Below are 15,516 nucleotides of genomic sequence, written 5' to 3' on the forward strand. Positions count from 1 at the left end.
GGCTCACAGGGTCCCTGAATCGGCTGCTGGCCGTCTTACCTGGATGGTGTGTTGCTGTTTGGGGATGGAAAGGTCCGAGATTTTGAAGCTCAGGGGGTCCTTGGTGTTCTCCTGCAGCGCCAGGTTGCAGCACTGCAAAGGGTGGGGGGGGAACGTCAGTGAAAAGGATGCCCCCCCCCAATCTAACATGGTCTCAGGGACTTTAAGCTAGGGGGACAACTCCCAGAACCCCCCAGGCAGCATGCAACTTTAAGCTTGGGTGGACTACAACTCCCAGAACCCCCCAGGCAGTGTGCAACTTTAAGCTTGGGTGGACTACAACTCCCAGAACCCCCAGGCAGTGTGCAACTTTAAGCTTGGGTGGACTACAACTCCCAGAACCCCCAGGCTGCGTGCAACTTTAAGCTTGGGTGGACTACAACTCCCAGAACCCCCAGGCAGTGTGCAACTTTAAGCTTAGGTGGACTACAACTCCCAGAACCCCCAGGCTGCGTGCAACTTTAAGCTTGGGTGCACTACAACTCCCAGAACCCCCAGGCTGCGTGCAACTTTAAGCTTGGGTGGACTACAACTCCCAGAACCCCCAGGCAGTGTGCAACTTTAAGCTTGGGTGGACTACAACTCCCAGAACCCCCAAGCTGCGTGCAACTTTAAGCTTGGGTGGACTACAACTCCCAGAACCCCCCAGGCACCGTGCAACTTTAAGCTTGGGTGGACTACAACTCCCAGAACCCCCAGGCAGCATGCAACTTTAAGCTTGGGTGGACTACAACTCCCAGAACCCCCAGGCAGCATGCAACTTTAAGCTTGGGTGGACTACAACTCCCAGAACCCCCGGGCAGCGTGCAACTTTAAGCTTGGGTGGACTACAACTCCCAGAACCCCCGGGTAGCATGCAACTTTAAGCGTCAGTGGACTACAACTCCCAGAACCCCGCCCGGGCAGCATGCCCAGGTTGAGAAACACAGCTCTCAAGGCGCCAACCCCCTCCTTGCCCCCCAGATTCCCCCTTACAAAGATGTGGCTCTTGTAGACGAGGGTCTCTCCGCGCCGCTTGGCGATGAGCAGGACTTTGCTGAGAAGGAAGAAGACCCTCTCTTTGCGGGCCCGGGGCACCCGGAACTGACCCTCCAGGATCAGCTCCCCAAAGGCCCCCAACTCCGGACCCGTCCAGCCAGCCAGCAGGCCCTGGATCTCCTAGAGGGGGGAGGGGGAGAGGGGGCTCAGCTCAGGAAAAGGGGAGGGGGAGTCAAACTGGATCATTGGAGGCCTCATGAATGGGTGGATCCCTGTTGCCTGTTTATATACAAGTCGCTTGCTTGCAGAGAGAAGATACTCTTCCTCCTAGCACTGATGATGTCACCTAGTTGGGTTGTGAAATGTCTGCCAGAAAATCACCAAGCTCAAAGAGCACCAAGGACCCCACAGTCCTCCTCCTCCTCCTCCTCTCCACAAACCCCCTTCCCTCCTAGCACTGATGATACTCCCTAGTTGGGTCATGAAATGTCTGCAAGAAAACCATCAAAGCTCAGAAAGTGCCCAAGACCCCCTTGTCTTCCTCTTCTTCCTCTTCTTCCTCTTCTTCCTCTTCCTCTTCCTTCCTTCCTTCCTTCCTTCCTTCCTTCCTTCCTTCCTTCCTTCCTTCCAGCACTGATAATATTCCCTAGTTGGGTCATGAAACGACTGCAAGAAAGCCACCCAGCTCAGAGAGCACCAAGGGCCTCCAAAGGCAGGAATGGGATGCCAGTATCCATCCTCCCCACCCCACCCCAGCAGATGGGCTAAAACAGCCCAGGTGAGCTGACCCTTCCCAAACCCCAAAGGACGAATTCTTTCCCATGGCCAGGAAGGGCCCCTGCGCACCTGCAGCCGACTGGCATGTTCCTGTTTCCGCTTCATGTCGTTGATGTACCAAGCCACAGCTGTCATGGTGATGCTAGCCTCTTCCACCGAGTCGTAGCCAGGACTGCTCTTGTCATAATGTTTGGCTAGTTCCTGGGTAGAGAAAACGGGTTTGTGGGGGGGGGGTAAAGTGGGGTGGGGGTCAGAGACGAGAGGTGTTCATTCAGTGGGAATCTGAGAAACAACTTGGCAATTGTAAGTCAGTCTCTGCAGAAGAGAATCCGCACTTCAGATGTGCCACTAATACATATCCAACCCAATTTTTCAAGAATGGTTTCCGCTGAAGAGTTAAATTCTGCATCCAATTTACTTTACAGGATGTTATTTCTGACTTTGAAGCAACTCTGGATGATTTGCAATATAATAAATTCATTTATCATGTAGTCACCTCTTGGTGGGATGAGAGGCGTATAAGTGTAACAAATAAATAACTACACAGATACAGAAATATAACAGCATTAAAATGAACAGGGATCTGATAATGGTTTGTTTCTATACTGAGTAGCTTGTCCTGCCAGCGTTGGTGTAAGTTTTCTCTATCATTCCTTGATTGGGATATTGCTTTCTGCTTGATTGCTTGTCTGGTATTAATCCCTGCTTATCTGGGTATAGGCTGCACAGACTGCAAGCCAACATACTGTATAGAAACAGAGAGCAAACACCCTCCTCAGAAAAACTGATGATATTACCTAGTTTGGTAATGTAAGGTCTGCAAGAAAAACACCAAGCTCAGAGCACCCCAAGGACGCCACAGTCTTCCTCCTCCTCCTCCTCTTCTCCACAAACCCTACTCCCTTCTAGCACTGGTAAGATTACTGTGATGATGACCCAAAAGGGGTGTGGCACAAAGGCAACACAGTCACATAAGCAAGAAGAGTCCCTTTAATACCTCCAACTTGGCCCCCAATGTCCAGGTTACCTTCGGCTGGAGAATAAACTCTCCCAGGAACAGCCTTTAAGTGGAGGAAATTCAGTCCGAAAACAAAGTGCATACAGACTGTAACTAAAAGTCCACACAAACCACACTGCAGTAATTAACTTGACAGGGCAGGAGAAGGAATTGCAGACTTAAAAGTACAGCAAAACACACAAAGTTGGGAAGACGCCAGGAACCCAAATAAGCCTCCACAATACCAGATAATTCACGATTTGCTCCCAACAAGTTGCTGTGCGCAGCTTCCCTTTTTAAACATTGTGTTTCCAGCTGCAGCTAATGAAGGGAATCAGGGCCCTTTCCTCCCCCATAAGCCACGCAACCCACGTTGCTCCCTTCTCTGTTACTCCCTGCCTGCTCTAGGATGAAGAGGGGCCTGGGTCTTCCTCCAAATTCCCTCTCCCTTGTTCTACCTCTCCCCTATTCCACCCAGCCGGACTGTGCCCTTCCCCAGTTTCCTCCACAGCCAATGGAGCCCCACTCCCACTCCCTGTCAGCTGCTCGGCCTCCCCCTCCAAGTCAGATTCCGACAGGACCATGACAATGACCTAGTTGGGTCACGAAACGTCTGCAAGAAACCAACCCAGCTCAGAGACCACCAAGGAATCCAAAGCGGCACCAACTAACCTGCAGCAGCAGATGGTACTTCAGAATTCGCTGGACCGGCTTGAGGAGATACGTCTCCAGAGGCAGCGAGTGCGAGAGAGTGGCCTGCCTCTCCCGGAAGAACTTGGCCAGTGATTCATCCTCCATGCACTGCCGGAGCACGGAGACAGAGCTTGTCATGGGGAGAGGAGAGAAGGAAGACGAGAAGCGGATAACTTTGTAACTTTGCCTGGCTGGACGGGACATTCTGGGAGTTGTAGGCCAGCCATTTTGAAAGGAGTAAGGTTGGCAAACCTTGCTGGGGGGACCACAGCAGGGGTCTCCAAACTCGGCCACTTTAAGACTCAAGGACTCCAACTCCCTGAATTCCCCAGCCAGCAGCGTGACTGGATGGGGGATTCTGGGAGTTGAAGTCCACAAGTCTTAAAGTGGTCGAGTTTGGAGATCCCTGGATTAGAGGATGGGGGGAATCAAGCCAGGTTGTGCTGAAAACCGCACAGGGAAGCAGGAGGTTCACGCTTTATCGATTTGCGTAGAATTGTGTGCTTACTTGGGGTAGTTCATGCAGTACAAAGTGTAGATGTCGAATTCTTCGCTCTACAAAACGAAACGGAACAGCAATAAATGCAGCGGAATAGCAATAAATGCAGCGCAGGGGCGCACAAGGAGGAGGCGATTTATCTGCCTGCTAGAGAAGGGGTGGAGGGGGGGAATTCAGGCACTTACCCTTTGCACGAAGCAGTCCGCGATTGCATGGGCGGCGCTAGTGTTCCTCTCCAGATCTTCCAGCAATTCGCTGTCCCGAGAGAGGAAAGAATTGCAAAGGGGGCATTAAAGGAGGAGGATTTGCCACAGGTTGCAGCTTTCCAGGCCCCCTTTCCGGAAGGCCCTTTAGGCTGCCCCTACCCCCAGCCCTGCGGATTCACCAGAGGTGACCCGCTGAGCATTTTATCCCTGTTATTGGACCCCCTGCAGGATAATTGCGCTTGAAGGCAGGGCAGCCAGTGGCTTTGGGGGAATTGCAGGGGTGTGTGTGTGTGTGTGTGTGTGTCTGGGCTGAAGGATTAGTGGGGAGGGGGCTTCGGTGGAGGGAAGGGATCCTTCCCCAACCAGCTCCTTCCCCCCCACTTTCCCTGCACATCCCCACCAAAACTCTCCCCGATGGGAGGTCAGGAGCATTGATGGAGCTCTTGGCCACAGGCCAGGTCTTAAAAGACGAAAACTCAGCAGGAGGCAGGGGAAAGAGGAGGGGGGCTGGAGGGAGGGGGCAACTGAAAATAAACCAAGCAGTTGGCAAGGAGCCAGAAAGCCTCCTGGTGGGGGGCCTCCTCCGTCTTCAGTGTCCTGGTGGTCTCCCTTACCTGAAGGGGACACGGAAGGAGGGAAGACACAGAAGAGAGAGAGAGACGGGGGGCGTTTGAAGGAGGGGAGCTGTCTGAATCCAAATAGTTCCAGGTGAGCCCCCTCCCTTTGAACCCAAGAGGGCCCCCTCCCCGTTTCAACTGGCCAGGGGCTCATGCAAGCCATTTGTGGGAGAATGGCTTTGCCAGAAATTTGGAGGGATTTTCTTTCCCAGATTTTGGCCTTGGGATAATTTGCATGGTCAAAGAAGGAAAAAAGGGGATTGGGAGGTGGAGGGATCCCCATTGTGGGTCTCAAGGAAGAGTCGGTTGCTGCTCTGTCCTTAAAGATGACACCACTGTGAGCATAAGGAAATGGAGCGGGGGGGACACCTCAGTGCATGCTCAGAGGCACTCTTCATTCCCCGGAGTGAACCGAGTTCTAATTCTCAGCACTTCCAGCAGGATGGGGCTAAAGGTCCCCAAATTTGGCAACTTTAAGACTTGTGGACTTCAACTCCACAAGTCTTAAAATCGCCACGTTTGGGGACCCCTTGAGAGTCACGTCCCCCAGAAATGGCACCACGGAGAGAGAATTTGAGGTCTCTTCTTTCTTCCTCCACCCTGTCCTGCTCTCTATTCCCCCCTTCCTTCCTAGGACAGCCTGGAATTCCTGTGGCAAGGACAGAGACTCCCCCCAGCCCCCACCCCATTTTAAATAGAGAGTTTGCCCACCCGCTTTCAGGTCACCAGAGTCTGGAGCCATTCCCCTTTCCTGCCAGGAAGATCCTGTTCCAACCCCCCCAGCTTCCTTCTGTGTCCCTCCCAGAATCCATCTCCCCCCATCTCCCCCATCCCCTGCTCCCCTTACTCAGCCCCTCAATTCCCCCCCCAGTCCTGCTCAAATTACAGGCTCAGAGAATGTCTAGTTGACAAACCCCCCTTTTTTCTGGTTCACCGATGCAAAAGGAGCCGAATGGATCAGACCCAGCTGAACTCAGGGGCAAAACACTCTGGCGGGTGGGGAGTTGCATTTCCTGGGCCCAATTTGATCTGCAGATTTTTTCTCTTTCTTTTCTTTCTTTCTTTCTTTCTTTCTTTCTTTCTTTCTTTCTTTCTTTCTTTCTTTCTTTCTTTCTTTTCTTTCTTTCTTTCTTTCTTTCTTTCTCTTTCTCTTCTTTCTTTCTTTCTTTCTTTCTTTCCTTCTTTCCTTTCTTCCTCCCTCCCTCCCTCCTCTCTCCCTCTCCCTTCCTTCCTTCCTTCCTTCCTTCCTTCCTTCCTTCCTTCCTTCCTTCCTTCCTTTCTTTCTTTCTTTCTTTTTCTTTCTTTCTCTCTCTTTCTTTTCCTTCCTTCCTTCCTTCTTTCCACCTCTCCTGTCCTTGTAAAGGAAAATGCCGTTTCAGAGTCTGGCACCAGCCACCTTCGAATCAGGGAGTGTATTCCCATGAACCGGAAAGCAAGATGCTGAAGCAAGGAAAATAGAGATTTTCCGCAAAGGCCAGGACGACGGAGCGAGGGGAATTCAACATCGACCTCAGGCAGGCAGGGGATGGGGTGGTAGGAGGGTCTCTGGATTCAGCATGGCTCTCCAGTTTATTTTTCTTGCAAAAATACAACGGGAAACTAAAAAGGGTTGGAGAATTAGCCCAGGGTGGGTTCACACCTGCCATCCACCTCCATTGTTCCTCCAATACTTTTCGCCATTCGCAGCTAACCCAGGTTCAAAGCAACCCTGGCAAACTCTGTGTCCCTCCATGCACCTTTAGCAGGACTTTTGTCTCCTCCCCGGCCATCCCTGGAGTGAGGCAAACTTAAATCCTCCCGAGCTGCTCAGGGTCCAAACGAGGACCTCCCACCGTGACCCTCCTGATTCAAGGTCAGGTGCCAAGTGGGGTTTTCCAGCCCCGTCCTTGGAAAAACCGGGCAGGGGGCTGGACCGGGCCTGCAAGCAGGCTGGGGAGAGATGCATGGCTGGATTTTTCTCCCTGGTTAAGGAGGATGCTGCATGGATTTTTAGCACTTTGAAAGTGAGGGGACAGCAGAAGGAACTCTGGAAGCAGCTGGGAGGGGGCTTGGAGGTCTTCTAGTCCAACCTTCTACTCGGGTAGGAAACCCTAGTCCATCTCAAACAAATGGCTGCCCAGTCTCTTCTTGAAAGCTTCCAGTATTTAGTATTCAGGAGGCAAGCCATTAATTGTTCTGTCAGAAAATTCCTTCTTGGTTCTAAGTTGCTTCTCTCCTGGGTTAGTTTCCGTCCGTTGCTTTTTGTTTCTGCCTTCTGGGGCTTTGGAGAAGAGCTTGACCCCCCTCCTTCCTTGGGGCAGCCCCTCAACTACTGGAAGACTGCTACCACATCACTCCTGATCCTTCTGTTCATTATTCTAAACAGACCCAATTCCTGCAATTGTTCTTCGTATGTTATGGGCCGTCTAACTCATGGCCCTTCTTGTAGGGCTGTTTCCCCAAAGCTGCAGAAGAGGGTCAACACGTGGGCAGAGTCTTCCTTGGAGACCCCAAGAATCAAAACAAGGACTTTCTATATGAAAATCCCTGGCCTAGAGAAGGGGTCTCTCCAACCGTGGCAACTTTAATAAGACTTGTGGGCTTCAACTCCCAGAATTCCACTTTAATAAGACTTGTGGGCTTCAACTCCCAGAATTCAACTTTAATAAGACTTGTGGGTTTCAACTCCCAGAATTCCACTTTAAGACTTGTGGACTTCAAGTCCCAGAATTCCACTTTAAGACTTGTGGGTTTCAACTCCCAGAATTCAACTTTAAGACTTATGGGCTTCAACTCCCAGAATTCAACTTTAAGACTTGTGGACTTCAAGTCCCAGAATTCCACTTTAAGACTTGTGGGTTTCAACTCCCAGAATTCAACTTTAAGACTTATGGGCTTCAACTCCCAGAATTCAACTTTAAGACTTGTGGACTTCAAGTCCCAGAATTCAACTTTAATAAGACTTGTGGGCTTCAACTCCCAGAATTCCACTTTAATAAGACTTGTGGACTTCAAGTCCCAGAATTCCACTTTAAGACTTGTGGGTTTCAACTCCCAGAATTCAACTTTAAGACTTATGGGCTTCAACTCCCAGAATTCAACTTTAAGACTTGTGGACTTCAAGTCCCAGAATTCAACTTTAATAAGACTTGTGGGCTTCAACTCCCAGAATTCCACTTTAATAAGACTTGTGGACTTCAAGTCCCAGAATTCCACTTTAAGACTTGTGGGTTTCAACTCCCAGAATTCAACTTTAAGACTTATGGGTTCAACTCCCAGAATTCAACTTTAAGACTTGTGGACTTCAAGTCCCAGAATTCAACTTTAATAAGACTTGTGGGCTTTAACTCCCAGAATTCAACTTTAATAAAACTTGTGGACTTCAACCCCCAGAATTCAACTTTAATAAGACTTGTGGGCTTCAACTCCCAGAATTCCACTTTAAGACTTGTGGACTTCCAAGTCCCAGAATTCTGGGAGTTGCAGTCCACCAGTTTTAAAGTTGCCAAGGTTGGAGACCCCTGGCCTAGAGGACCCAATGATGGGAGGGGGTGCTGGAAGAGGCTTTTCGATATCTCCCAAGGCCACCCCTCCAGGAGCTGTTCTATCTTTAGGGAAAACCAGCCTCCAAGGTGGGGACTTGGGTTGCCAACTTCGGTCGAGGCTGGCATGCCAAGGCACCACGCTTCTTGTCAGCCTCAAGGTTTTCTTTGGAATCCTTTTGGCAGGGAAATTATTTCTCTCGCTGGAGGAATTATTTTTCTTCTGGAGCCACAGAATTTATTTCTCCACTCAGCCACGCCGCTCCCAGCCGCCTGCCGTTTTCTGCTCTCGGTGACTCAGGACCACAAAAGGCTTCTAAGAAAAGCTTGGCGATGACTCTCCCCCTGAGCCAGACGTCCGTCTTTTTCCCCCGTCCCAGAAAAGAAGTCTTGGCGCTGGTCCTAAGCCGAGTCACATGGCCATAAATCCCCCCGAAGAAGTGATTAGGCCGACTTATTCGACATCCTGTTTTATGAGAACATCGTCTTAAATATCTACAGACCTCTCACATAAGCTGGACATAAACTGTTTCAACTCCCACCCTCAAAACGATGCTATGGAGGCCTCCACACCAAGAACAACTAGACACAAGGACAGGTTTTCCCCCACGCCATCGCTCTGCTAAACAAATAATTCCCTCAACACTGTCCGACTATTTACAAAGCCTGCACTACTATTACTGTTAATCTTCTCACCACTCTTTATCGCCCATCTCCTCCTCCCACTTGTGACTGTATGACTGTAACTTTGTCGCTTGTATCCTTACAATTTATATTGACTGTTTCCTAGTATGATTCGATTGCTTATTGTACCCTCTGACTATCATTAAGTGTTGCACCTTATGATTCTTGACTCTTGATGAATGTATCTTTTATGTCCACTGAGAGCATTTGCACCAAGACAAATTCCTTGTGTGTCCAATCACACTTGGCCAATAAAAGAATTCTATTCTATTCTATTCTATTCTATTCTATTCTATTCTATTCTATTCTATTCTATTCTATTCTATTCTATTCTCTATTCTACTCTACTCTACTCTACTCTACTCTACTCTACTCTACTCCTTATTATTTTCTATTCTATTATTATTCTATTCTATACTGTATTCTATTCTATACTCTGTACTCTATACCAGAGGTCTCCAAACTTGGCAACTTTAAGACTTATGAACTTCAACTCCCAGAATTCCTCAGCCAGCATGTGCCGAATTCTGGGAGTTGGAGTCCACAAGTCTTAAAGTTGCCAAGTTTGAGGACCCCTGCTCTGTACTCTGTACTCTATTCTAATTCTATTCCATTCCATGCTACGCTACTCTATTTATGCCCAGCCCTTCTTTACTTAATTCCAGGCCCTTCGCCCAAAAATCAAAAGCAGAAGAAAAGTGTGACAAGTTCAGGGCCACCAGCAAAAAAAGAAAAAAACCCACCAAAAAAAGAAACAAAAACAAGGAAAACAAGAAGGCTGCCAGAAACCCAGATGAGACCCTGGTGGGATATTAAAACCTTAAGAGGAGGGGTGAGGAGAGGGATTGTCTGGCGGGCAAAGGAAAATAAGATTGGGGCCAGGCCTTCCCCCTTCAGCCCAGGAAAATCACCATCAACTTTTTATTATATATAGTTGCATTTTTTATACACGGGCAGTCCTCGACTTACAAAAGTTCGTTTAGTGACCGTTTGAAGTTACAACGGCACTGAAAAAAGTGACGTATGACTGTTTTTCACACTTAAAACCGCCGCAGAGCATTCCCCATGGTCACGTGATCAAAATTAAGGCCCTTGGCAGCTGATTCATACTTACGATGGTGGCAGCGTTCCAGGGTCACGACCTTCTAAGTTGATGGGGAAGCCGGATTCACTCAATGACCATGTTACTAACTTAACAAGGGCAAGTGGTTCACTCAGCAGCCGTGGCAAGGAAGGTCGCAAAACAAGGCCAAATTCACTTGACAACTGTCTCGCTCAGCCACAGATGTTTTGGGGCTCAATTGTGGTCATAAGTCGAGGACTACCTGCACTGTAAGCTGCCCAGCGCTCATCCTATGCTAGGATGGGGGTCCAATAAATTGGATAAATAAACAGACATTTTGCCCTGCTCTGAACCCCAAGACCGACTGCCCCCCCTTCCCAGCGGATGAGCCAAGAGGGGTTTCCACTGCACCTGTTGAAGTCGCCTCACCTGTTGAACTCGTAAATGTCCTCGATGTTGCAAAACAAAGCGCCGACTTGTTCTGGTTTCAGAGACACCTGGCCGCAGTCGATAATGCAGCCCAGGTAATCCTGTGCAGGAAGAAAACGGGGGGGGGGCCCATCTCCCCATTTAGATACAGCAGACAACCTGTGCAAACACACACACACACACACACACCCCACACCCTCTTCTGCAACTGCCTTTGGGTGGCCTGGGAGAGAAAACAGTACACACACACACACACACACACACACACACACACACAGAGGCTGGTTGCTGAATGTGGGGGGGGAGCTGCTGGAACAGCACAGCTTTTGTCAGCTGTTCTTTCTGCCCCAGCCTGGCCCACCTCACAGGGCCGTTGCAAAGCCAGACAAAGAATCATGCCACTTTAGAGCGGTGTTGTTCCACCTTGGCAGCTTCAACTCCCAGAATCTCCATTTCCAGGAACGGAGGCATTGCCCGAGATCCCGGAGAGGATGCAGCTGCTTTCAAGAGTCGAAGTCTGGAGTTGCTTCGATGCTCCAAAGCTCCTTTGAGACCCCCCACCCCCAAAGTTCCTCCCACCCCTCCTGCCCTCCTACCTCCACGATGCTCCTGAGATCCCGGACGTAAGCTTGCTCGGTTTCCACAATCTCCAGCACCACCCGGTCCAGGTGGGATGGCTTGATCCGGCGTTCTTTGGCCCGGCCGGGACCCGGCGCCCAGCCACAGCACTGCTGCCCGTCCCCCGGGGTGTCGGCCAGCCGGTCCAGCAGCGTCACGGGGGTCAAATCCAGGCTGATGTCGCTGCCGTTCTGTTGGGAGTAAGGAGGCGGGCAGCCCCCGAGCCCGATGCTGCTGCCGAAGGCGCTAGAGCCGTCCTGCAAAGAGGCGGAGGAGGCCGAAGAGCTGAGGCTGACGGGGCGGTCGCTGTCCGAGCAGACGGTGTTCACTGAGGTGCAGCTGCCCAGAATGGGGTCCGACGCCATCTTGGTCCCGATTCCAGCCAGCGAGGAGGTCGAGGAGGGTCTGGGGGCTGCTAGGGAGGAAGCAACAGGGTCTGCAATCACTTCCCCCAAAGATCCCCGGCCTTGTAGCCACTAATGTTGGGGAGGGGGTGCAGGTGAGGAGCCCTCTGGGAGGGAGGGCCGCTGGTTTCCCCCTGCTCGGCTCTTTTCTCCCTTAGAACAATAAAAATGCTGCTTCCGGCCTCTTCATATCCTTTGTGGGGGGGGTTTTCTCACCTTTCAAGGCTGTGGTTTCTCTCGCAAGGCATGCTGGGAGGTGCAGCGTGCAAAGAAAGGGAAACCCCCCCACACCCACCCTGCCCCTTCTTGGCTCTCCACCTCCCTCCCGTCAAAGCTTGGCAAAGGGGGAGAAAGAAAGAAAGAAAGAAAGAAAGAGAGAGAGAGAGAGAGAAAGAAAGAGAGAGAGAGAGAGAGAGAGAGAGAAAGAAAGAAAGAAGAGAAAGAAAGAGAGAGAGAAAGAAAGAGAGAAAAAAAGAAAGAAAGAAAGAAGAGAAAGAAAGAGAGAGAAAGAAAGAAAGAAAGAGAGAGAGAAAGAAAGAAGAGAGAAAAAGAAAGAGAGGAAAGAAAGAGAGAGAGGAAGAGAAGAAAGAAAGAGAGAGAGAAAAGAAGAGAAAGAAAGAAAGAAAGAAAGAAAGAAAGAAAGAAAGAAAGAAAGAGAAAGAAAGAGAGAAAAGAAAGAGAGAGAGAGAAGAGAAAAAAGAAAGAGAGAAAGAAAGAGAGAGAGAAAGAAAAAGAAAAAAGAAAGAAAGAAAGAAGAGAGAGAGAGAAGAGAAGAGAGAGAGAGAGAGAAGAGAGAGAGAGAAAGAAAGAAAGAAAGAAAGAAAGAAAGAAAGAAAGAGAGAGAGAGAAAGAAAGAAGAGAGAGAGAGAGAGAAAGAAAGAGAGAGAGAAAGAGAGAGAAAAGAAAGAGAGAGAGAGAGAGAAAGAAAAAGAAAAGAAAGAGAGAAAGAAAGAAAGAAAGAAAGAGAGAGTGAGAAAGAAAGAGAGAGAGAGAGAGAGAAGAGAGAGAGAGAGAGAGAGAGAGGAGAAAGAAAGAAAGAAAGAAAGAGAGAGAGAGAAAGAAAGAAAGAAAGAAAGAAAGAAAGAAAGAAAGAAAGAAAGAAAGAAAGAAAGAAAGGTTTGCAACAGCCACAAACCCCGGATGCCAAGAATCGGAGCCCAGATTTGGGGTTCTCTTCCCCCTCCCTCCTCTCCATGGGGACACCCTAGGATCTTCTCCCTTTTCCAGGTGCCTGTGCGAACGCAACCGGGGTTCACAGACTAACCTGGGTTGCCTCTTTCCTTGGTGCTGCCCCGGTGGGCGCCTTCGGGCATGGTGAGGCTGGGGTCCCCGGGCACTTCTCCTGGGTGGGAGAGAGTCACCAACGTGTTGCTGTGTTGCACAGCACAAAGTGGTCAAGGGTGTCCAAACGGAGCCCACCATGGAGATTTCCTAGCCGCGACAAACCAAGTAAAAAATTATATGTGCAACAGACATAAGTTTGTAATCTTCCTGTTCAGATTTCAGATTTAATATTCTTATGTTTGGCATTTTAACCCCCTGTTCCTTTCTTACTGAAATAGGGTGTGAATGTGTCAGGTGATAAATGAATGTTGTGTCACTTCAATTGTGTACCCAGACACACACACACACACACACACACACCAGGCATTCTCTGGGAGCGGACAACAAAAGAATCAATTGAAGGCCTGAACGGAGCCAGCACAGGATTCCTGGAAGAGAAAAGGACCAGCAGGCACCGGATCCCCTGCATTGGGTCTGCTGGCACCCCTGGCTGGGCAACCCAGGCCCAGCCCAGGCACAAAGGGGCAGGACAGCCCCCAAGGTGCGGGAGGGGTCGGGGCAGCTTTGCTCACCTTTCTGCCAACTCTGGAGGTCGGGAAGGCCGTCCGAAGCTCCCCAGATCGGCCAAAGGAAGGGTCAGCAGTGGGGGGCTAGTTAGCCCTTTCCAACTGTGGGCCTCTTTTCAGCAAGGAGGACCCACTGCTGCCAGATGTGCAGCTCGGTGCCAACCATGCAAACAAACCAGCTTGATGCCAGCTGTGCCGTGGGCCGCCTGGGTGAGAAGATACACGGCCAGAGCCCCCTCTTTTTCCCCCTTATTGGGTCTGGGGGGGATAAACCCGTCTGCAGAGGTGGTGGGATGGCAACACTCCTGTGGCCCCGGCGGGACTGTGGGAAGGTTCACTCCTGATTGTTCAGAAAACACAGAATGGAAACAGGGGCAGTCCTCGGCTTACGGGACGGAAATGGCTCTCTGACTTCGGGGCCTCAGCTGCAAAGATGGAGAACCTCAGTGGCAGACAAGACCTCGACTTATAACCATTTGTTTAGTGTCCGTTCAAAGTTAAAATGGCACTGAAAACAGCGACTTACGACCATGTTTCACACTTATGACCATTGCAGCATTCCCACGGTCACATAATCAGAATTCGGATGCTTAGCCACTAACTCATATTTATGACGGTATGCTGGGGTCATGACCTTTGGACAAGCCAAGTCAATGGGGAAGCCAGATTCACTTAATGTTGCTAACTTAATAACGGCAGTGATTCATGGAAGAACTATGGCAGGAAAACAGTAAAACAGAGCCAAACTCACTTAACAACTGTCTCGCTTAGCAACGGAAATGTCGTTCCTGCCTTGTGCTTGGCAGTTCTCCATGGTTTCCATTCCTTTTCTTTTTTTCTTTCCTTTCCTTTCCTTTGACAAAAGGTTTGGGGTGTGGGGTGGGATGCTGACTAGAATCCAGCCCCCCTTGGCTGCCCCAGATACCCACTTCCTGATTCATCAGCCAGGGCCAAAAATACCCTTGGATACCGGCATGTTGGCTTCAACGGACGTCTGAGTTCTGTTTGCTTTTGAATGCTGTCTCCTCTGGCCCTCCACCAGCCAGAGTGTGGGAAAAGGAGCGGGCCGCTGATTTGCATAAATTAAATTGTCCCCCCCCCATGCACAAGGCTTCCCCCCCCACCCCGATTTCCCAACATTAAAAATAAACAAGAAAAGACATTATTTTCTTTGCTACTCAAAGCCTCTTCCTGAGCTCTTCTCCTCCCTCTGCGCACATCTTCCAGGACAGGATATCTCGCATCTCAACATCTCACAGCCCCAAAACTTTTCTTACCAGCCAAACTGAACCTTCCTGGACTTTCGCTACCCCTCAATCTACTCACCCCCCCCCCGCCCACCGTGCTAGGGTTCCAGGAGAAGAGGGTTGGATTTGGGGGTCTTGGGTGCTCTCTGAGCTTAGTGGTTTTCTTGCAGACCTTTCATGACCCACCTAGGGAACATCATCAGTTTTTTGGGGAGGGTTGGGCTACCCAAATGCTAAGTGGGAAAAGAAACAAGAAATAAAAGAAAGAAGTGCAAGATGGGGGGGGCGGGGGGGGTCTGTGGCTGGGACCCCAAAGAAGGAGAAACAAAGGAAGGTTCAAAGGAATTTTTTTTAAAAAAAACAAACCCACCAGACTTCTGCAGCCTCGGCCGTGTGCCTGGCTCAAGGCTCCTCCAGCCAAACAGGACCATTTGAGGAGGGGGCAGAGAAGCCCCCTTCAACCTGGGCCTTGCTGTTGCAAGGGGCTCCCCAAAGTGGCTCAGTCTGAGAAGAACTAATGGCAGGAAAAAGCTCCTTAAAGAGAAGAGGAGGAGGAGGAGGGAGAAGGAGGAGGAAGAAGAAGAAGAACGTGTGAAATGCTTGAGAAAAAGCTGTTAGTTTGCTTTTCCAAATCCAACTTGGCGTTGAGCTGGGCAAAGGCGACATTCCGACATTCCTCCGGGAGAAGCCTTGGCCAACTCCCCCCAAAAAGGAGGGAGACGGAAGGGCCCTCTTGGGAAGACGGAGGAGCGAAGGAGTGAGGTGGAAATGAAGATGCAAGGGAGACCTTTCCCTCCTGTTTAAAGGCAGGGCGTTGGCAGAGAAAGGGACGGGTGTGGGGGGTGGGCTTTCTAGTCAACTGGAAGCCCCCTCCCCGCAAACTGTCTTTGGCTT

The 15,516-nt window shown here is 50.2% G+C and overlaps 1 protein-coding gene across 1 annotated transcript in view; it reads right to left on the reverse strand.

Annotated features, from left to right (window-relative positions):
- The window catches only part of PLEKHG2 (pleckstrin homology and RhoGEF domain containing G2), a 37,787-nt gene that overhangs the window by 13,755 nt on the left and 8,516 nt on the right, over positions 1-15,516 (reverse strand). Inside the window, 9 exon segments of the mRNA XM_087970279.1 lie at positions 40-132; positions 1,015-1,197; positions 1,864-1,995; positions 3,464-3,614; positions 3,993-4,039; positions 4,169-4,238; positions 10,504-10,604; positions 11,100-11,536; positions 12,790-12,867. Of these exon segments, the coding sequence (XP_087826405.1) occupies positions 40-132; positions 1,015-1,197; positions 1,864-1,995; positions 3,464-3,614; positions 3,993-4,039; positions 4,169-4,238; positions 10,504-10,604; positions 11,100-11,536; positions 12,790-12,838 (1,263 nt within the window). The 5' untranslated portion in view covers positions 12,839-12,867.

The sequence above is a fragment of the Notechis scutatus genome, chromosome 8, assembly GCF_049901735.1.
Source record: "Notechis scutatus isolate UNSWTSFEM ecotype Mainland chromosome 8, rNotScu1.2, whole genome shotgun sequence".
NCBI lineage: Eukaryota > Metazoa > Chordata > Lepidosauria > Squamata > Elapidae > Notechis > Notechis scutatus.